Genomic DNA, 24,108 nt, shown 5'->3' with positions numbered 1-24,108 from the left:
CTGGATTATCTGTTTTACTTTGCCTTTACAAAAAAATTAAAAACTTTGTGTAAAACAATAAGAATCCAACAGTCTTCTTCTTCTTCTTCTTCTTCTTCTTCTTCTTCTTCTTCTTCTTCTTCTTCTTCTTCTTCTTCTTTTTCTCTATTTGCCGAATTGAACACATTATATATCTGTTATTAAATGATTAGGTTAAGTCTTTTTTTAAGCACAAACGTATGTGATGATCTTGGTAGAACACTGCAGGGCTTATTTAAGAAAAAAAAAAAAAAAGTTTTTTCGGAGAATATTTTGCTTAAATGCCGTGCCAGCAGAGGGCGCAATGTCAGACTCCAAACACATTAAAAACGAAAATACATAAACGAAGAAGAAGGTTTAGTGACGTATTTCCGCTTGTACTTCAGCATGCAAGTTAAATTAGCAAAACATGGAGTTATTGCCTTGTTTAGTCACGTCTCTTTTGTTAAAGCTGTAAATATACACCTGTAAAAATCAAACAAGGATATTCTTAACGATAAAAGTTTAGTTAGAATGAGCTTGTGAGCTGCTTCTCACAATATCGCCGTATTTGTAACTAGAGTTAGCATAGTTAGCTAACCTCTGTCACAGCAACAACGTTTATGAACAACTTGAAGAATCGGTGAGTTGAAATTAAGCCTTATTACCATGTTACTAATTTATTATTAATATAGGTCTCAATATTGATACACTATATTTGAATTTAATCTGTCTTAGCTATAAAAACAATTCGTAAATCAGGTATGAGCATATAAATAAAAACTGAATCATCAGTCTTTACAGCCGAAGTTACCTGCGCCTTTATATTTAGGAATTAGTGACTTGTTAGTAGTTTGAGTACAAAAGTTATTCCTGTGATTTAGAAATTGCTGTCATTATATGTTATAATGTAATAATGGTGAGGAGCCTTCCTTAAGGACCCTTCTCTGTTATATGCCATATAGAGTTGCGGTAAAGATTTACTTTCATTATCAAGCCGATTGTTTTCTGTTATAATCTTTTCCTTTTTAAAGATTGAAAAATCCCAAATTCACGTTCTCACAAAACTATTTTCATTCATCAACTATCTACTCAGAGTATCTTTAGTAAAACTATATGACTTCGCACAGCCCCATGAATTTATTAGGTTGATATTGAGTGTGAATATCCATGTCATGAACTGGGACAACCTTGGTGAGTTGGCATCATATGACAGAAATCTTCTGTTTTCTCTCTATTGTCTTCATAATGTCCTGAAGCATTTTAAAGAACCCTCCCTATGCTGATTCAAACCAGCATGTTCTTTACATTTTACACTGACTTCTTCGTGAACAGATACCATGGCTAACCTGGAACAGTGGGTCAGCGATCGTCTGCACGACATCCTCGGTCTTAGTGACAGATACGTGTCGCAGTTCATGATTGGCACGGCCCGGAAAGCTTCCAGTGCAGATGACTTTGTGAACCGTCTCGAACAGACGGGCACTATTGACATCGATCAAAGTGTGACCAACTTTGCACGGGAACTCTTTGACAAGGTAAACAAGGAGTCATGTCATTGTTTTCTGTGATAAAGAAAAGGACAGGCTCACAGTTTTTCCTCTCTGTCTGAAAACAACATGCAGGTGGCTAAACTAATCAGATGTAGTTGTATTATAATTCAGTTTGATTTATTTTACCCGATTGGGTGTATAAATTCCACTTCACTAACAAATTGAACATTTTAACAACCAAAAAAAGAACAGAGATAAGAAGACAACTTTATTTTATTATAGGGATTTTTAACTTTTGAGGGAGCTTTTTGAAGAGAATTTGATCACTATTCATGCTGACACTATAATCATGACCACAGGTTTAATGTGTAGTATGTACTGTGTGTTTCAGATTCCTCGTAAGCAGGTTGTTGAAAAACAAGCCCGAGTGATAGAACGGCAGTGCATTGAGATGGAGAGGAAAAACAGGACGTACACTTTACTGGAGGACAGCGATAGCGATGGAGACACTGGGAGGGAGACACAGAAAGGGAAGAAGAAAAGCAAAGATAAAGACAAAGGAAGCAAAAGGAAACACATCAGACAGAAGAAGGAGAGCGAGTCGTCAAGTGAAGAAGAAGCACCTAAAAGGTAACCTACAAGTCTTTGACAAATGTCATAATGCTCAGATAGTTTGGCTCTTTGATTATATGTTGATTCCTCAAGTCATTCACATTTTGTAGCTTTGTTGTGCAGATGTTTTTTCAGAGTTGACACAAGACACTTTTCCATAAATTTGGACCTACAATATATAATAACACTCATCATTTGAAAAGTGTTATGGTGCTTTGGTTTCTGACACCAGGAGTAACTCAGGAGAGAACAAATCTGTGAAGAAAGAAGATGAGGAGGAAGAAGAGTGGGAGAAGGAAGAGAGAGAGCGGCTGCTGGATATTGAGGAGAGGGATAAGTTTGCCGAGAGAGTGAGACAGAAAGACAAAGACAAAACCCGAAATATAGCGGAGAGAACTGATAAAAAGGTACGATGATAAAGTAATTGATGTTTCAAACACTACCCACCATATGAAGCAGGTAAACAGTGTCTCATATATTTGTTTTTCAGGCTTATGAAGAAGCTCAGAAGAGACTAAAGATGGCTGAGGATGATCAGAGAAATATGGTGAGTGCAGAGAATTACTAAAAATTAGCCACTGTTATTACAAATGAGTAATAAAATGAGTTCTCTTTTCTCCCTCTTGGCCTCACCAGTTACCGGAGCTGAGGAAGCGCTCTCGCTGGGATTACCTGAAGAAAAGAGAGGCTGAGAAACTGGAAGATCTGGAGGCAGAAATCTTGGACGATGAGTACCTGTTTGCCACTGACGAACTCACAGAGAGGGAGAAAAAGGATTTAGAGTACAAGCGCACCCTCCGAGACCTGGCCAAGGACTACAAGAAGGCAGGAGCAAAGGAACAGGAGGAGAGGAAGAATAGATACTACATGCCAGAAGAAAATAGAAACAAGGTAAACGTGAGAACACATTGTAAAGTAAGATTATAAAACCAAAAATGAATAAAAAGTGAATGTGTATGAGAGGAAACGGAAATACATCAGATCATAGGAGCAATTAACGGAAACCCCTGAATTTAAAGAACTGTACAGCTGATGACACCTCTGTTCGTCTTTCCTTTCGGTGCTGGCCAGGAGGTTCCCCAGAGGGACCTGGAGCTGGAGGAGACCCCCATGGAGCTTGGAGGTGAGCAGGGCCGCTGGGAGGAGGAGAGGCTGAAGACAGCCTCACTCAGTTTTGGAGCCAAGAAGGAGCGAGAGCTGGGGAGGAGGAAGGAGCAGGAGAAGTACCAGCTGGTCCTGGAGGAGGATGAGATGATCGACTTTGTCAGCACCGCCATCACCATGAAAGGAACTCTTACAGAGAAGGTCAGTGCATTTTGATATCATGAGACTTACAATGATCAGTTATCTGTATAATCTTGCCAACCAAGAATAGAAATCTAGTAAAGATGGGCTCAAAATCTTCTACTATCATGTATGTAATTTGTAATGGCATATTATAACACAATACTTGCTCTGTGAATTCAGGGGAGACCATAATATACTTAATAACATTTAAATATTATCTTCATTTATATCAACCTTTCATATAAACTATTTTACATGGGACAACACTACACTTAAAAGACTAAATATTAAACAGTAAAAAAAATAGCAATAAGTCAAAATACAAGAAAACTGTTGTGGATAGATATCAGCCTGACTTCAGTTGCTGTGTGAACTTGTTTTGTACGTGGTGCGTTCAGGAGCAGGAGGCCCCGGCTCTGTCCCAGGCTGAGCTGAAGAAACAGTCCATGCAGGAAGTCCGCCGCAGCCTTCCCATCTTCCCCTACAGAGATGACCTGTTAGCTGCCATCCACGAGCACCAGATCCTGGTCATCGAGGGGGAGACGGGCTCTGGAAAAACCACCCAGATCCCACAGTACCTCATGGAGGATGTGAGTTTAACAGCTTTTACCTCTGGCCTGTTAAAAACCACCTGAAGACACAAGATGATTGTTCTTCATCTCACTGGTGTGATGATTTTAGGACAGGAGCAAGAATATAAAAGTGCTTAATTTTATTGACAAAGTAGGACAGATGACAAATTTTTCTCTAAATATTGTCCACAAATGTCTCACCACAGTGTTAATTAATATCTGTCAAAATTCAGCTTCACTCACCTGATATCATCATTTCATTTTTAACACCTTAAAAGCAATTGGTGTGCTGTGTTTGTGAACAGTTCAGGAGCTTCAAGATTTTACAGCTCATTACTAGACAATATGGGCTGAATGTCACTGTTCAAATGTAAATCAGCCCAAAACTGTAGTCTGAGTCCACTGTAGGAGACTGTGGAAAGCAAAGTCTCTGAAAAACAAATGTTTAATGAAAGACAAACACTGAAAATGCACGAAAGGTCAAAATTTCTTGACAAGGATCAGCTTGTAACAGCTGAAATGATACATGCCAATAGATGTTGTAAGATCTGTGACAGTTATAAAACCACACTAGATTTGCAATTGTGTGAACAGAGGCAGAAAACTATCCAGGTGTTTGTAGTTGTTAGGTATTCTGACCATATATATGAGGTTTCTTGCATAAAATGCATGCCCACTGTGAACATAAAGCCCCACATATGAGCTGACATTAATATTTAGTCATATTTAAGTTTAGAAGTAAGAGTATACATGTATAAACACAGGAAAAAACATGTGATTATAATTGATGACCTTATCTGATTAAATATATCCCAGAAAATGATTTTAGTGTTTTTTATGACTTTTCAAACTGTCATTTATCTGCCAGGGCTACACCAAAGGTGGACTGAAGATCGGGTGCACACAGCCTCGCAGAGTGGCGGCCATGTCTGTAGCTGCCAGAGTGGCTGAGGAAGTGAGCGTAAAACTCGGTAATGAGGTAAGTCTGACACATTGTCACACAAAATTCATCTCAGTTTATCTTTAGCACAAATACTGTGTTGAGTCGTAGGTGTTTTTCAATGTGGGTCCAGGTTTTGTATCTTCTAACTGCTCTGTTTTTCCGCTTCCAGGTGGGCTACAGTATTCGTTTTGAGGACTGCACATCAGAGAGGACGGTGCTCAAGTACATGACAGACGGCATGCTGCTCAGAGAGTTTCTCACCGAGCCGGACCTGGCCAGTTACAGGTAGAGCAAAAAGGGAAACACAAACTACATGCTGTGCACACCCAGTATCACATCTGGAGAAAATAATTTTTAATTAATACCCAGTGGTCACTTTTTGTTTTTGTGCCTCAAAGTGAAGAGGAAATAGAAACAAAGGGTAGACAAATGCTTCTGCCTTATACTAAATGCATTTCCCTTTTGTGGAATCTGTAAAACACTAACATTTTTCTATTTTCGATTAGTTTTCTATTATTTTGTAATGACTCATTTGTGCTGTTTCCTGAGGTTAGTCTTGCTGTTATTATTTCCATTAGATGTTTGTGTGGTGGTATTACATTAAGAATAGACCCGTTTAGGTAGTGAACTGCAAAAGCACAGATTTTGTCAGTGTATTTTTTTTAATTTTCTATATCCACCTTTGGGAGAAAACCTGTATTGAACAGTATTTTAATTTATTTACTTCACCTTCTGGAATGTAATCTTGGCTTTGAGAAAATGAATAGTCCCTCATCCCTCTCTCTGACTCCAGTGTGATCATCATAGACGAAGCCCACGAGCGAACCCTCCACACAGACATCCTGTTCGGCCTGATTAAAGACATCGCCAGGTTTAGACCTGACCTGAAGGTGCTAGTGGCCAGCGCTACCCTTGACACTGAGCGCTTCTCCTGCTTCTTTGATGAAGCTCCAGTGTTCAGGATCCCTGGCAGGAGGTTCCCCGTTGACATTTTCTACACAAAAGTAAGAACTAGAACTGAATGTTAAGCGATGTTAAAGGGTAAATGATTTGGTATATGTTCATTGTTAACAAGTACTACAGAAGTGGCATTCATTATTATACTGTAGATCTGCTTTGTTTAAAAATGAGTGTTTCCATAGAAGAAATGTGTATTGATGAGGCTCAGACTGTGTTTCCACTTGTTTTCAACAGTGATTCTCTACACAGACAAATCATGTTAATCAGATTTGCTTGAATTTCATGTGCTATATGTTGGTAAAGCAAGTGATTTAGATATTGTTTTGGTGAATTTTCATAATGTGTTTTCAAGGCTCCAGAAGCAGACTACCTAGAGGCATGTGTGGTATCAGTGCTGCAGATCCACGTTACCCAGGCCCCTGGAGACATCTTGGTTTTCCTCACTGGACAGGTATAGTTTATATCAGACATGGATCCTCCAGAACTGAGATGGGTCATTTCATACAACTCACCACAACCTCCTTTTCTTAAAAATATGACAATGTCTATGAAGTTCATGGATGTTGCAAAATGACAAACACTTTAGAGATCTGAATTTTTGAAGTCTGATCTTTTGAGTTTGCTTTATTGCTTTAGTGATACTAAATGATTTTTGATGAAGATGATGACAGTGGTTGTTTTGTCCAGACATACACAACAAGACAGCATCAATTATACAGTGAACCAAACCACTACAAATTGTGTCTATTACATTTCCTGAACTCAATGAAAAACAGGCTCATAATAAGAAAAAACTACTTCTCCATACATTTTCATCCTATCGGTCAGAGGCTGGGAGAGGATAGACTAATGAACCCACTTAAAGTGATGCCTTGATCTGATACTGATATCGGATATTGGTCCAGGATTCCCCTCAGCAGCTAGATATGATGCATATGTCACTCTCTTTAATTCAGTTCTTTGTTTTTTGTTTATACAACGACCTGATATGTACATGCACTATGTTTCTACCGGGAAAAGTCAATCGCACATTCACAAATCCACTGCCAACAGTATAATATATTTATTGTTACACTTTTTTTATCAAAGTAAGAATGATGTGTTTAATATGAAGCCGGATTTTGCTTTACATGTGAATTAATCATCCCAGTCTCTTCCAGTGAAGCTCTTATTATTTAAATACTCTGTACTGGCCAGTACCCAGAAGACGATCATTGGTATCACTTCATCCATACCCACTACCCGTATGTGCGATTTACTCTTTAATTGCTCTTTTTGTGTACATCTTACAGGAGGAGATTGAGGCCTGTTGCGAGCTGCTTCAGGAGCGATGCAGGCGACTTGGATCCAAGATCGCTGAGCTCCTGGTGCTGCCTATCTATGCCAACCTGCCTTCTGACATGCAGGCAAAGATCTTCAATCCAACTCCCCCGGGGGCTCGTAAGGTGACGTGACAACTTTCACTGAGTTCTTCTCCTTTGTGTCCTTGTAGCATTAACACCTGATCTGCTTAATGTTTAGCAGGTAGCTACTGTTTCAACTAAGCAGCCACAGTATAATTCTCCCATTTGGCATCCGTTATTATTTTGTGATACACAGATAAAACGCATCGGTGTTTACTGGAATAGCTAGAAAAGGACACACAGGATCAAATGTTTGTGCCATTATTCACCATTAGAGGCTGCTGCAGCTCAGTGACACTCAACAGAGATGCTGTTGAGCAACACTGTGACAGAATATTTTTCTAAAGACTTTAATCCTCTTGTCCTGTTTCCTTTATCTTCTGCTTGCCCACTTTATCTCTTGTAACTGTGTGTTTTTCCTAATGGATTCCAGGTGGTGGTGGCTACAAACATCGCAGAAACCTCTCTGACCATTGACGGTATTATCTATGTCATCGACCCAGGCTTCTGCAAACAGAAGAGCTACAACGCTCGCACCGGCATGGAGTCACTCATCGTTACGCCTTGCTCTCGGGTAACTGCTCTGTGATTCAGTTAAAGTTTAACAAATCAGTGCAGACAGAACATTTTACTCAGATAGATGAAGGGTGGCCACATTGACGAAAACAGGTACAAATCAACAGAACACCAAACAAACAGTTTAAAGAGTTGTCACATCTAAGGTGTGGTTGTTTATTTGACATAGTCACCGGATTACCCACAGTAATCCACTGTCAGCACTGTCACCACCCGTATGGAGAAGCAGACATGAACTGACACAGAAACTAACCTATGGGGCATCTAAAAATGTCACTGCTTTACTTTACTGTCAGATAACACATTATGATAGAAATGGGTAGATATGCATTTTGCTGATTCATAGCTGCTACACAAAACAACAACCAAGTGTTTCCTGGTAATCATTATGTCATTAAATGTTTGGTGTAATCTAACTCATGAAATAAAATCAAAACAGGTAATTTTGCATTCTCAATCCCTGATTCATGGCTTTTACACAGAAACTACCACAAGTGTTTCCAAGTATCTTATTTCCAATGGTTTGGTGAAGACTTATCTGTAATTGTGGGGCACGATAAATGAAAGATAAAGGAAAAGTTTATATGGTCATTATTTCCAAATTAGTTCATAAAAGTGTGAAAAAGAAAGTCTTACAAAAATTAACTAAAACTAACCAGCAAAATCCATAGATCTAGAAGTTGTCCATGAGTTTGGCGTAGGTGCTGTCCAAAATGGCTTTGCCACATAATGTATGGAAACCCCTGTAGAACTGCATTATAACCAAACTATTCACTACCTCAATAGAAGTTAGTTGTTATTTAAAGTGCTACCCATATATGAGTCTGCACAAATATGGATGTAAACTGACACTTGATTGTTTTGCTGAGTTGTACGACCCTGAGGAGATAAGTCTTATGTAATCTGTCATGTTTACTGTTATGTTTAGTGAAAGTGTGTATAAATTATAAACCGAAGACAGTCTGAAACTGATCGAGGTGGAGTCTAGTCCAGAATAGACCTAGCAGGGTTATTAAAGGTGGTCCAAAAAGAGTGGGAGAAACTCATAGATGGTTTGTTTCGACAACTCTGCACCTATTGTAAGGCAGCATTAAAAACATCAATGTGTTTCAATTTTCTGTCCAGGCTTCAGCCAATCAGAGAGCAGGCCGTGCAGGTAGAGTGGCAGCTGGGAAATGTTTCCGTCTTTACACAGCCTGGGCCTTCAAACACGAGATGGAGGAAACCACAGTGCCTGAAATTCAGAGGACCAACTTGGGAAACGTAGTACTTCTGCTCAAAAGTTTAGGTGGGAGAAACAGAATCATACTAATTAAAGCTGACCCTTCACTCATCAGTTTAACAGTAGAGTTAAATCTACCTGTCCATACTCCTCTGATAAAACATTTACTGTTTAATAATGTGGAACTTTGTTACTGCAGGTATTAACGATCTGATTCACTTCGACTTCATGGACCCCCCTCCTCATGAGACTCTGGTTTTGGCTCTGGAACAGCTCTACGCTCTTGGCGCACTGAACCACATGGGGGAGCTCACAAAGGTAAACTGTGCTCTGCATGGAGAGTTAGAAGCACCTTAATGTGTCTTTCATCACCTAGGAAAGGATTTGATGTCCAGTTTGAAGAGGCAGATGGATTACAACAAGCAAAACCTGTTTTAATGTGCATACAAGCTCCTCACTGTTTTTAAGACATAATAAAAACTTTGTGAATCTCTTGGAGCTCTGGAAATGACAAGAGAAGCTCCCACACACTGTCTTGCTTATTGTGATCTTGTAATCTTATAGTTGTGATGTCATTTATACTTTTTAATGTCATTGAATGGTCAGAGGTGTATATATGTTGCAAGTTTTTTTGAGCTGCCTCCATTTGTGATTAACATGAAAGGACCGAAAGATCAGAATAAAGTTGACAAAAGCAAAAAGCAAGACAGTGTGAAGGAGTTCTTGTTTTTCCTTTTTGTTTTTAGATTTTTGCCTTCTCTAGCGCACCTGTTGCACATCAAGATGTACGAAGATTTTTTTCCAGCTTATTACAGCTGCAGCTAATGATAACTATTATTATCAATTAACCTAATGATCATTTTACTCTATAGCCAAGTTGAAAAGATTCACAAAACCATGTGAATTGATTAATGCAATAATTTAGAATCTCTTTAAAGACAAGAGAAAGATAACGTGTCAGTCCTTTTGCTTATTTTCTTCAAGCTTCAGTATGTGCTCTATTACACCAAATACTGATAGAAGATCATTGTTGTCAGATTTTCTATTTATTGAACGTTGACTCTTGAGAGCATTTATTTTTGATGACTAAGCAACAAAATTAATTTATGCTTCCTCCCTCCTATTTAGTTTAATAAACAAAAAGCATTGACAGAACTGTTTTTGTTCTTAACTTCCCTTACAGAGGAGTAATAACTTGTTTTGTATCCATCCTCACCTGCATATTTGCATGAGACACATACCTAAAGATGATTTAAACCGTATGGCACTCACTTCCTTGATCAAATCTGTCAATATGTGGGAACCGACTGATGAGTCATGGTTTACAACTTAAACTGGAAAGTTCCAATGTTTAATTGCTGTGTTTTTAAATGTTGTTTGTGTGTTTTTGGGTTCAGTTGGGTCGCAGGATGGCTGAGCTGCCGGTGGACCCCATGCTGAGTAAAATGATCCTGGCCTCTGAGCAGTAAGTCTGTGACTGACATGCATTTGTAGTTGCAAGTGTCTGAAGCAGATGGAGACGGCACATCAGGAAAACCATTGAGGAAGTAGCAGAAACAGACAGGTCATTGTCTTGTATACAGGGTGTATCAGACAAAACAACATGAAAACCAAAATGCAGACATTTTGAAATTCTGGTCATATCTGTTTATTGGCCATGTAATTCTCCCTTGATTGACACCAGTGTCCTGGGTCAGTTTTCAGGCTTCAGTGAACAACGCTAATTTGAATTGTGCAAAATAAAAATCTTTTGCACATGGAAGTGTATCGATGGTAAGGGGTTAACATGAAATTATTTTTTTCCTGTTTTATGCATGCAGGTAAAAGACCAATGGAACTTGTCATCCATGGCGACACATCTCACATTAACTCTTACACTTCCGTGCACAAAAGACATTTATTTTGCACAATTTAAATTAGCGTTGATCACTGAAGCATGAAAACTGACCCAGGTAGAGCTGCAACTGATTAATCGTCTCAAAGTGATCCAAAGAAATCATTCAACCACAATTCTCCTGAATCAAAGCTTTGTTTCCTTCATTTCTCTGCTGTTAAACATTGGTTCCACTGTTGTGTTTCACACGGATGCTTATTGTGACGGACAAAGAAGCTTCAATTCAGGAAAATTGCAATAGAATTTCTCCTTTCAATCAATTCGAATCGATTAATTGAATCGGGAATTTTTGCATTGGCTTCAAGCACCTAATCAATTAATCAGTTGCAGCTCTAGACCCAGGACACTGGTGTCAATCAAGGGAGAATTACATGGTTAATAAACACATATGACCAGATTTTCAAAATGTCTTCGCATTTTGGTTCTGTGTTGTTTTTTTCTGAGCGTCTACTTTTTTCTGATACACCCTGCATATTAAATGTGCAGCAAACCATACAGACTTCCAATCAGCTTTTGTTTATCATTAAGTATAAAACACGATGACTGCTTCATAGTTATCTTCTGCTCTGTAGTAAATATAGATGTGGACTGTATTGTAGCCACAGAGTCCCTGGTTTGACTCCTGGTTCAGATAAAATCTCCTCTATCCAGTATCAAATAAAGGGCCTAAAACACATGTAACCTCATTTGTATGACATTTTAGAATGATTATATTTGTACTTGTTATTTGCAGGATTTGTTTAATCTGTAAAAGTTAAAAAGAAGTGTAAAAAACATCAAACTGGCATCTTCTGGAAGTATTTTTCATCACCAAAATAAAAAAACTAAAAGATGTTTCATTCCTAAAAATGGCCAGAAAATTAGGCTAATATCAGAAACTCCAGGTCTAATGTCATTCCTCATCATTCTACCACCTTCAATCAAAATGACAAATGACTTAAATATAGTTGAAACAAGTTGTAATTAATTATTTCCCATTATTTTAATCAGTAAGTATGGGATGAATATCAGGTAAAAGAAGACTTTGAAAGTTTAAAGCTCAGTGTCTGAAAGCTTGAAATGTAATAAAATGTGTTGCAAGACTGAGACTAGGTTTAAAAGGCTTGCACAATATTTTAATAGGCTCAGAAAGTGGAATCTACAAACATTGCTACGTATTTGAGTTTTCCTTTGTTAGAACAGCAGCACTCACTGTAATTACAGTATTTTTCCAACACATGCTCAGAGTTCCGCAAATGAGCGAGTTAAAATTTTTCAAAGCTGTTCAGTTTTCTTTTTTTTTTTTTTTTTCCCAGTTATGAGCTATGGCACTTCATTCTACAGATGAGTTCTTGCTGCTGTGGTTTGTGGCTCATCATTAACTGTGTCAGATGAAAGACGAAATATTAAAATGAGAAATGCAGTCGTAGGAAAATGGTTTTGATCACACACAACTGCAAATCAAAACCGATGCTACACGAGTCTACAGCTTGACTCCCATTAACCCTTTTCTGTTTAGAATAAATCTACCTTTAGATAAAAAATTCCTCAGCAGTGTATCAAACCTTCAAAAGAAAATAATGGTTGCAGGTTCACTTTTCTTCATCCTCCATCTTTCTTAAGTTCTCAGTATAGTTTATTCTTTTTTTTTTATTGCTTATTTCCAGGTACAAGTGTTCAGAAGAAGTGCTGACAATAGCGGCCATGCTGTCAGTCAACAACTCCATTTTCTACCGGCCTAAAGACAAAGTGGTCCACGCTGACAATGCCAGGATGAACTTTGTAGTACCAGGAGGAGATCACCTGGTGCTGCTCAACGTCTACACACAGGTAGAACAACAGTATACTTGAACTAGTTAAAACTGCCATCTAAGGCCACATAGACAAATTATATCAACTGTACATTTTTTGATAACACACCCTCTGATACGTTCATACTGAAATACCTTTGTAATCTTTAATTAATAGGTGAATTGTGCAGGTGTACTACAGGTGCATTTTCAGGGTTATTGCATTATTTAATCCATTTGCAGCCTGTTTTGCACGTTCACAGTGGAACGTTTTACTTGTTTTTTGCTCTGCAGAAGCCAGAGTGGATTTTTTCCGCATAAAACACAGAGTTGAGTGAAAACTTTAAAACTGTAAAGGAAAGTCAGATGTTTTAATCTATACTTATAAATGTTGTACATAGTGTAATATTTGAATATGGAATACAGTAATGTTGGATATTCTGAAGCAGACTTGAAAAAAGAAACCTTCACACACCTAGACTAGTTGAATTGAAGTGCTATAAAAAATACACCCATAACAATGTATAATCTCAAATATTTTTAATTGCAGATATTTCAAGATACAAATGTATGACTTACCTGGAATTTGTCTACACTGATACAGTAAAAATGCTGGAGTTTTAGTATGTAGCTATCCAGTTGTCCTGGACTCAATCATTCCCTGTTAGGAATTACAGGGTAAAGCATCTACACCTCAGGTTTCACAAAATGTGTTTTTTTTTTAACCTTGGAAAATCTCAAAATTGAGAGATTTTTTTTTTTTTTTCCTACTCTATAACCAGTTGTTTTTTCCTAAATTCATTTTATTGCCAGGAAACCGAAAACCAAAGAATAAAATAACTTTCATCACATTTTGTTATTTTTAGTGCATGTAATTTGTATATACTTAAACACCATATTGTGAAAACCAGTAACTTCTGTCTGATGTAATTTGATAAAAGCTACTTAAATAAAACCACCTGATTTCAGTAACTGTATGATGTTTCTAAGTGTATGAAAATGGAGTAGCAAAAGTAAAACTCTGCTTTCTATAATTAAAAATGCAGATGCATTTGTGCTGCTAATGATAGTCAAAACAGTTAAACAGTAATCTTTGTTATCCAAACCTCTGCTCACTTTGGTCATGCTGTCTTTCTCCTCCAGTGGGTGGAGAGTGGATACTCCACACAGTGGTGCTATGAGAACTTCATCCAGTTCCGTTCGATGAGGAGAGCGCGGGACGTCAGAGACCAGCTGGAGGGTCTGATGGACCGCATTGAGGTGGAGGTGGTCAGCGCTCAGGGGGACTGTGTCCCCATCCGCAAGGTTTGTGTTACCCCCAAAAACTCCCACCTTTAATACCTTAATGTATTCACTGACAGTAACACATTTACCTCTGATAATGAAAAAAACTGGTGTCAAAAACATCAAAATTGAAAACATTTTTTTTACCTAAGTGTACATCTCAGTCAAATAATAGATATGTATAGAAACAATTACAGATCATTCAATAAATGTGGAACTGAACATCAAACTAGCTGTCCCACTTTCCACACTTTTATTTTCCCTAAAAGTCAATATTTTGAGTTTCGAAGCCTAACTAAATTCTAGCATTACTGATTTGTTTGTAAAACATGAGCTCATCTATATTAATGTTTTTGTTCATCTCTGATCTCTGGTCTGTCTCTGATCTCACCTGGAGGTTGGAGTTGTGTCTGGACCAAATGCTAAAAGTAACTCTTCCATTGTCAAATTCTCCCTCATAACCTATTCTGTAGCTTCAGGCATGAAAGCTGTTGTGCTTGGTATTTTTTAGTATCACCGAGCAAAACATTTATAATTCCCTTTCAGAATATTATAATCCGAATTCCTTTCCAAACAGGTTTGTCTTGGTCATTTGTAAAACACAAAGGGATTGTGTCACTTAAAAATTGTTCTCTTTGTTATGAAGAAAGGGACCCAAAATTGGAGATGAATTTTGTTTCTGTTTCAAAACTGCTGCTGTGGCTTAAAATAGAGTCTTTCATGCTTCAGTGGACATCCACTATTTGCCAACACAAAACTAAAAGTTAACAGAAGTACTTAGGGCCTCGCCATTTTTGAATAGTTTATTATGTTCCACGTGTAATAAATCTCCATTTCTGCTGTTTTCTGTGTATGTCATCACCACATTGACCCCTTTTTTCTTCCTGTGCACATGACAAAAACCCTCCTTCAGGCACTGAACCTGTTGTAATTTAAATATAATGGTATGTACTGTAAACCTGCACTGTCAACCTGTAAGTTACAGTAGCTATTGAAACGCAGACATAGAACATATAACATGTCAGCGAGACAGAAATTGGTCTCCGGATGTCTTTACCTGCAGTCGGAGCAGTTTATTTACGATTGGCATTTTGTACGGGTGCCTGCAGCTTTGTATTTAGCTGAAACTGACACTGTTATGGAACACAGAGATGCAAAAACATAACAAAAGAAGAGGGCATGAATAAAAGCACTTAGAATGAATCTTGCGACAGCCATTCATAAGCAAGGTGAGTCATGCTGCCTCTCGCTGCCCCTGTGGCTTATGTTGCTCTAACCTAATATCAGATTTACCCATTTTTCATATTTTTGAAAAGCGCTCATGTTATGTTTTATAGCAAGGAAGGCTTTTGTGAATGCTTCAACAAAGCCCAACCAGTCATGGACATTTCACATTAGCTACAGTGTAATTAAAGGGAAGTGCTGAAATAGAAAAGATATGGGTTGACGCTCAAATTACAAGTGTTAGAGTCTTATATTGGAGGCCAAATTGCTGGGTTAAAAAAAAAAATTACAAGTGTTTTTTTATCCCCCCCCCCCCCCCCCCCCCAGTGTTATGGATGGCTTGCACCTTTTAATCGATTTTTTTTTCTGACTACATGAACTGTAGAAAAAACTTGATTCCAAAACACTCTTTCTTTTCTGAAAATATACTCCACATATGACAGGAGAAACCCATTCAGAGTGAATCTACTACAACAAGCAAACGGGTTACATTTTTAATGTATATTTGAGCAAGAAAAGTATCCAGTGGAACCATCGACATTTTGTGATTTAGGCTTTTTCATCTCTCAAAACAAAAACAAAACAAAATCTCAGGTATTCAAGTTAATTTCATACATTGCCCAGATCTAATTCTAAGGCTTATGTGCTACTCTTAAGCCAAATTCATGTAAAATCAGAGTGGAGAGAATTAAAACTATCTGATAAAAATGACTTTTCACAGATCGAACGATTACAGACGGCCCCAGTGCATGTCAGCAAGATTTGTTTTTATTTTTCTGGATGTTTTACACAAATTAAAATAAAAGGTCCAAAAGCATGCCTAATTATATAGATTTTAATTGAAAAATGTCACATTTTCTGTCAGAAAAAATCCACAACCATTCACTTTGTAGTTAAAGTTGAACCCAAACAACCACTTAAGTCTCTGAAAATCAATAGAGTCCTGTAATAGTAAGTTTTTTTCATCTATTAATACAAGCAGACAAATAAATATTCACTCACTTTTATACAGAAAGTGCTTTCAGAAGTCAGATGACATATATCTATAATAAAAGCAGCTGCATCATGACCCACTACAGTATTTTAATATTACAAAAATGCAAAACCATAAACCCTAACCTTTTTCATGGTGGTGGAGAGTTCCAGAACAAATTTAAAGAGTGAATCATTGTTTAACTCTTTAAGTGCCAGACAGTTAAGGGGCTAATAAGCCTTAAAAGTGCCACAGAATTTGGCTGTTTTTCAGTATTTCGTGTCGTTTTTATAATATTTGAAGAATCCTGCAGGAAACCGCTCGGTAACATCCGACCGATTGCTGATTAGATTCAAAACGCACCAGACGCAGCCGATTCATTATTGATCGTAATTTGCATAATTTATAATAATAATAATAATAATAATAATCTTTATTTATATAGCACTTTTCATACATTAAAAACTGTAGCACAAAGTGCTTTACATATCAGTTTAAAAATCAGTACCGCCCCCCACCCACACCCACCCACTCACCTGCACACACACAAACACACATATACATGCAAACCCACAAGCTCACACATACTTAAGAAGACTGACTGAGCACGGGTAGACCAGAACAAAAATGTACAAGTAAAAGTAAAACATCAATTTAGGAGGCGCTGTCTCAGGGAGCCATCCGCACCAGGAGGCAGCCGCCGACCCCGGTGACCAGGCACCAGCAACACAGCCCCGCATCCCAACTAGTGGGAGAGGGCCAACTGGGACCCCCACCCACCAGAAAGGAGCGGACCCCAGTGAGAGAAGGCGCCACAGCCCCGGAGTCCACAGCCGCCCCCCCGGCATGGAGGGCTCCCTCTGATGAAACACCGGAGAATAAGAAACATTAAAAAGATATAAAAATATTATTCGGTCGCGTGACCTCAAATTCCCGTCTGCTTGGTCTCAAAAGGGGGACACAGAAAGAACATCATCGAAATGTGAGAAAGAAATGGGGGTGGATGGTTTGTTTGTACACAAATATGGCGCGTTCTCCAAAGCCGATCTGATCGGCCCGTGGCACTTTACAGGTTGTTTTCGTAAAGCCGATTTAATCGGCCCATGGCACTGAAAGTGTTAATCACAACTCTTTTTGTATATTCCATGACCAGAATGTAGCAGAGAGGAGAAATTTACCTCTTTGTTTCTTACAGTTTCATAATATATATATATATATATATAAAATCAAGAATACAACAATTCAGACTAACACACACATCGATTTCAAGTAAATAAGTTTCCATTACTTAAAAGATTTGTAGTAGGGCTGTCAGAATTAACACATTAACATGGATTAATTCATCATCATGATTAATCTGATTAAAAATTTAACCCAATTAACCCATCTGCAGCGTTGAATGACTCTGAATGTCTCTGGCAACACATTTGGGGCAGTTTGTCCGAGTAGAGTTACCTTGGCGCATGTGCAAATGGTCAGTTGATCCAGTAGTGACAGGCAGCAGAACCAACCCATAAAGTTGGAAGACACTAAACAGCACGTTGGCCCTCTGGATGGAAATATGAGGACAAAAACAAAACAAGACAGAACAGTTTTTTCAAGTTGTTTTGTTGAAACTGTTGAAGGTGTTGAATAAACACGTTAAGTGCATATATATTCCCTTCTTTCTTGAGTCTGTTGAATGAAACGTGAAATGAAACGTGATTAATGTAGATAATAAATGAATGATATTTAATTGTGATTAATCAAAAATAATCCACAGCAACCCTGTGATTAATGTAATTAAAATTTTTAATCATTTGACAGCACTAACTTTTAGGCTGATGTATATTTTTAAACAGCGCTAAATCATTTTGCAGGGAATTCCTTAGTTTTACTCCAGTCACATAAATGCACATCTGCTAATTCTTAAAATATAATTTTTGCTCTGTGATCATCACCCTCTGAAATAAAAAGAATTGTTCAGCCTCTGGTAACATTCTGGTTTTTCCTCTAAAAAAACACTGGTGATGTCTGTAACTCAGTCAAATCTTTAAACTCCAATAGGTCTGGCTTAATAAACAACCTATCAGTATGTCCTCTATTATCCACAAGCACAGTATATAATCTGTAAAACAACTGCCTTTAAGTATCCATCAAAGAGGCAGAATGTTGACACTCAAGACAATAAAACTATATTTAGGATGGAAGAACCTACAGGTCAGTGCAGGTCATCTTATCTACTGTCTGATCAGATTTGCCATATCTGGGTCTGTATATGTGTGTGTTATTGTGAACGCACCCCTAAACCACTCAAGATAAGCAGGGCGTTTGTTCTCTTACACCTATACCTGCAGCAACGAAACAGGCGAAAGATATGACAAAACCTCTTCACTTATTACAAAGTAACACATAATATCTGGACAAACTGTTAGTGAACATGGTATTAGAATCTTATTTTCTTTTCTTAGATGAAGGGTTATAGTAGTAATATATGTAAGGTACAAAATGAGTTATTAAAAGGGAAGTGGCGGGAAAATCAAGGTTTTCTTTCCCGCCACATAGCATAAGGGTGAGTGCTGAAGACTGGATTTCAATATCATTCATGTCATGCTGTCCCTTTAAGTGTTAGTTTTGTGAACACACCCAACTCCTCCTGGCCCACATTGCAGCAGGTGTGAACAGTTTAATACTGTGTTTGCACTGGAGCTTAGCAGCATTTGCATGTATTAAGTTATTGGGCAAGTCACCTACTTACAGTATCCATTAGTGTCGAAATAATGACCCATATGGACAGAAGAATGTGGACATGCCTGTTTGTATCTGCAGTGTGTGGCCTTTTCCTTCTTTGAGTTTCACTAAAGGGAAGGGAATACATCAGTTATTTTAGTTTGGTGAAAATCTAGTCATCCTCAACATAAAGTGTCTCTGCGGACCAAACACATACATAAAGATTTTTTTTTTGCATGAGGGGAAAGTGGAAAAACCGAACTGGTTTTTAGCTAAATGGGACCAAAATCTGCAACAAACAGAAATGAGGAGACTGTCCTGTCCCCACTAACATGAATATTTTTGTAAACTAATATTTTATTCCTTCTTTTTTTTAATTTTAGTTTTTTTTTTTAAAGTCCGACTCCATGATGCAATTCCATTGTTTTCCAGTGTCTGTTTTCCCTAAACACATGTATACACACAAACCAGAGTTCTTAAAATTATTCACTCTGGAAAATATTTTAAAATCACCATTTTCTCATTTGTTGATAATGTGTGTACTTGTCCTGCTTAGAATGTGAATAACCAGACTACATTCAACATATTCCCACCTCTTTTCTACATCAAATAAAAACACACAAAACCACTGGACAACACTTATATTGTTAACAATAACCAGTATCACAAAAATTATTGTCAATGGGCTCTGTTAACGCGAGGATTTTGGGTGAAAAAATATAATTTAAGGCATAAGATGAACCAGGAGTCATATTGTACTTTGCAGGTGCAATGGAAGTAAAAACAGAAACAAAATTAATACAATAACATTATAAATGTAGAAGATAGCTGAATAAAAACACTGCTTCTCAAGAGATGATGTATAAAAAGGTAGTTATTAATCTTGTTAATGGTTGTTAATGATTACTTGCAGTTTATGGATTTTATGGAAGTAAAATATTGATGTCACAATAGGTCGCATCAGCAGAACAGTTAAAATACACATTTTAAAGCCAGGCTTTTCTGGCTGAAGGGAGTTTGGAGTCTGCCTTCATCCTTTTGCTCACATAGTTTACCTCTGTCTGCTGAACCATTTGTTTTATTCAAATACTTCAGTCACAGTGGGAAATGTCACCGTGCTGCCATTTGTTTCCTACTTTATGATGTGTTGAGCTGTTATAGTGGGAGGTGGGTCAGGCCTATTATTAATGTATGGTGTAATAAAAATACTTCCTGCTCAATAGAAAACAAAAAAGTGACACAAGAGCAGGTTCATTGACGTAGTAACATTTAGTTTGACACTCCAGTTCTTTTTCACTGTCAGTGTATAGATTATCAGACTCAGAGATGAATCAGTAGATGATGGTTAAATAAGAAATTGTGTTTAAATGTTGTGAAGGAAACACGATGCAGAGCAGTTTTCATATATTTGTATACTATCACTCTTTACCCCTGCAGAGTTGTTTTTTCATAAAACTGCTGTTCTCATCGGTTCAGTCTGTGTGAAAGTAGTTTCCTCTTATTCTGATCTCAGGCGGTGACGGCAGGATATTTCTACCACACGGCGAGGCTCAGCAAAGGCGGATACAAGACGGTGAAGCACCAGCAGACGGTCTACGTTCACCCCAACAGCTCTCTGTTCGAGGAGCAGCCCCGCTGGCTTATCTACCATGAGCTGGTCTTCACCACCAAGGAGTTCATGAGACAGGTCAGGACCAAGCGGACCTCTGTTTTACACACCGAGACTGACACAGTTTGATTTTCACATCTCAGAAGAGGAAATTCAGACAAATATTGGCAGCCTCTTGTTTAGTGAGAATTCAGATACAAGCCCCATGTGCCAAAAGTGTTGTCAGAGCCTAAACTTTACTGTAAATATCACAGGGTTTTCTCTACTATAATACTATGATGATCAAATCTAGCTAAAGTAGTTACAAATGCAGACTAATATTTACTTTGTCAGGAAATGTCAGTATATTGCAGTGGTGGGCCATATATTTCACATCTAGGTCTTCAGTGGTGTTCTACTTGACTTAATCCACCATTTAATATCAATACTATACTGTAAACCAACATAACAGGATGTTGCATCACAGATAGGTATCTCATGTATCGAGAATGGATGCCGTTACTGAAACAAGAAACCAATGAACACAAATCAGCAGGCTTCCTTTCACTACCGCCACAGCTGCACCACATACGTCATCTTTTATCTTAGACTGATCAACAAAACATTCTTATTTACAACTGTGGCCCGGCAAAAGGCAGGGTCTTTTGAGGGAGCTAAAAAACAAGATTAAAATTATACAAATAGGCCAATGAAAACACCAGAATGAGTTAACATTTTAATAATTATTTACAAAGACAGCTAGAGAAACAGGACAGAATCAGGCACAATCATCAATATTTACTAAATAAAATGACAAAAATATAAAAAATGTTCATAAAATACATTTAACTCTGCAAAACTATTGCTTTTTTAAGTATAAGTGTGTGACCAAATCCATTTCTTCGTCTCTGTCGGCCATTGTGGGTTGAAAACAGCTATTAAACCTAAAGCGATATATTTTAGCTTATGGTTAGCCACATAGCATAATTGCCTAAGTCATGTTTGTGGCCAAATTATGATAACTGCGTAACTTTACTCTCCTAACACTGCAGCTTGATTTTCTATGTAGATATCAACAATTTGGCCAAAAATATGACATAAGCAAATATGTTACGAGGCTAACATAATATACAGGTCGCTACAGATGAGGTTTGTTAGCTGAGCTTATTCCGACTAGTTGCTCTTTGACCATCAAATCAAATGACACCAATATACAGACGTTATTTTACACCTGCTCGCTCGCCCCCCATGTGATCAACATGAAATCTGATTGGTTAAAGCTACAGGTTCATTCCATTTATTCATTTATTTGAAGCTCCAGAGGCTGCACTGTTGATTCTGAAGGCCTCAAGGCAGATTTATTTTACCCAACAACACATGATGGCTGAAATATGATTGGGAAACGCTCTAACACATACACAACTGGAAGTAGTGAACAAAGAGAAAAGGTACAAAATAAAGAAACAGACAAAGTTTAAAGTGGGAAAAGTTTAATACACCTTCATGGAACAAATATAAAAATGCAGTGTATAAATGTAGGTCAGTGGTTCTGTTTTTTTAGCAGCGGAGAAGGCTTTGCTGGCCACCACTGATATATTTCATTTGGTCCCAGTTATTTAAAAAAAATGCAGTCTTTCTAGTGATTCAAATTATGGATTTTAATTTAAAAGATTGCGGTTCAAGCAGTATCCTTGAAGTATTTGTCACATTCTGACCATAAATAATCATTTTAGTTACTGCTTTATTCCACGCTCGCTCAGTCTTTACACTTAAATAAGTGTAAAGGCCATGGCTCAGATGGTAGAGCGGGTCGTCCAATAACCGAAGGGTTGGCGGTTCGAATCCCACTCTGTTCATGTGCTGTTGTGTCCTTGGGCAAGACACTTCACCCTCCTTGCCTCCAGTGCTGCTACTCACACTGGTGTATGAATGTGTGTGAATGTTTGGTGGTGGTCAGAGGGGCCGTAGGCGCAAATTGGCAGCCACGCCTCCGTCAGTCTGCCCAAGGGCAACTGTGTCTACAGATGTAGTTTACCACCACCAGAGGGGCAATGTGAGAGTGAATGAATAATGGATCCACTGTGTGCGCTTTGAGTATGCATTCGTAGAAAAGCGCTATATAAATCTAATCCATTATCATTATTATTATTATTATTATTAAATAAACACTGATCTGACATTTTTTGTGCTAATTACCGACAAATCAACAGGAATGGGATTGACTACAAACTGCCATTATGATGTGTCTGGATATTTTTGTCTATATTGTGAACATTTGCCCGTTAACCTCTGAAAATAAATATGAATGAAACCAGTAAATCTTAATTTACCTATTCTGAAATTAAACACTGATTTCTGATGTATCTGGACTGAATTGCTCTAAAGCGCCTACAGTGTGCATCATAAGTCTGTCTGTCAACGTATCAGTCCTGTTGGTGAAAAAAAAAAAAAGTCATTTTATGTCAAAGCCTTTATTATTAAATCCAAAAACTGCTTGTGAGGATGAGACAGCAAATTACTGAGGAAGTCTGAGCTTAGTTCCTGTTCAATATTTAACCACATCCTACTGATGTCATCTCTTATATTTGTATATTTATTTGTGGCCCTATAGGTGATAGAGATCGACAGCGGCTGGCTTTTAGAAGTGGCTCCTCACTACTACAAGAGCAAAGAGTTGGAAGACAGCAGCAGTAAGAAGATGCCCCGGAAACAGGGCAAAACCAAAGAGGAGCTAGGCTGAAACCAAGGCCGGAGCTCAGCGGACACACTGCAGAAATAATAAAAATGGACTTTAAAGGTGTAATAATAGAAAATGATCGAGAATGTAGTTGTTTGGCGACAGATGCAGCTGCGTGTTTCTACCCCACTCTGTTTTCTGTTGCGGTACAAAGCAAAATGTGGACCAAGCCTGGAAATCAGCTCAACACAAGCTGATTTCAACATTCAGCACGTGGAAACCAGAGATGGGTTGAGTGAGAAGTGGGTCAAAAACTCCAGTTTAATCATAAACCAGACCAGCCACAACAACAAAGCTGGACCCTCTGCAGGAATACAGACCTGAATGCAGACCCGTTGGGTGGGTTTTGCAGCTCATTAGTTTGGTTTTCAGGTGCTTCTAAATCCCACCTGAAGGTTTTGAATAGAAGCCTTTGTTAGTATTATACTTTACATAGACTGCGCCTTAGGAGTCTCCACTAAGACTAATACCTAAACAATGGGTTTCAGTTGTACCTGTGAGCCTCCCTATCTTGTTTCTGTTCATTTTTCTACCGCAATAAAAGTTTTACTGCGTCTTTGTTTTGGAAGATGTGTGCGTGTGAAACATTTATCATTGTGGTTTTGACGCCAGCAGGAAGCTCACTGCTGTGTTGCAGGATATATTTAGACACCTTATCTGATTCAACAGAACTGTTCAATATCACTACTGGTATTACACTGGAAAGACAGAGAAAACAGGACTAATAAAAGTAGTGAAAAAGGTATTTATTTTAGGAGTTTATCTGTATCAAAAGTCATTTTCATGAGACAAATTATCTACAGGAGAAAATAAGGATACGAGAAAGTGAAGGATAATGTTTTACCTTTTACAAGAGAGAAAATAA

The 24,108-nt window shown here is 38.0% G+C and overlaps 1 protein-coding gene across 1 annotated transcript; it reads left to right on the top strand.

Annotated features, from left to right (window-relative positions):
- Positions 1-385: 385 nt before the first annotated feature.
- dhx16 (DEAH (Asp-Glu-Ala-His) box polypeptide 16) lies at positions 386-23,811 on the top strand. Its single transcript, XM_030158051.1, has 21 exons — positions 386-640; positions 1,333-1,535; positions 1,882-2,120; positions 2,335-2,509; positions 2,593-2,649; positions 2,739-2,993; positions 3,174-3,407; positions 3,788-3,979; positions 4,830-4,940; positions 5,074-5,189; positions 5,698-5,908; positions 6,217-6,315; positions 7,157-7,309; positions 7,701-7,841; positions 8,969-9,131; positions 9,265-9,383; positions 10,463-10,530; positions 12,606-12,768; positions 13,872-14,033; positions 20,432-20,605; positions 23,118-23,811. Exons 2-21 carry the CDS (start codon positions 1,338-1,340, stop codon positions 23,244-23,246), a joined length of 3,159 nt encoding a protein of 1,052 aa, XP_030013911.1. The 5' UTR covers positions 386-640; positions 1,333-1,337; the 3' UTR covers positions 23,247-23,811.
- The last annotated feature ends 297 nt before the right edge of the window (positions 23,812-24,108 follow it).

This window comes from Sphaeramia orbicularis, chromosome 16, assembly GCF_902148855.1.
Source record: "Sphaeramia orbicularis chromosome 16, fSphaOr1.1, whole genome shotgun sequence".
In the NCBI taxonomy this organism is placed as follows: domain Eukaryota; kingdom Metazoa; phylum Chordata; class Actinopteri; order Kurtiformes; family Apogonidae; genus Sphaeramia; species Sphaeramia orbicularis.
The sequence above is the reverse complement of the archived record's forward strand: the minus strand, read 5'-3'. Positions and strand labels throughout refer to the sequence as shown.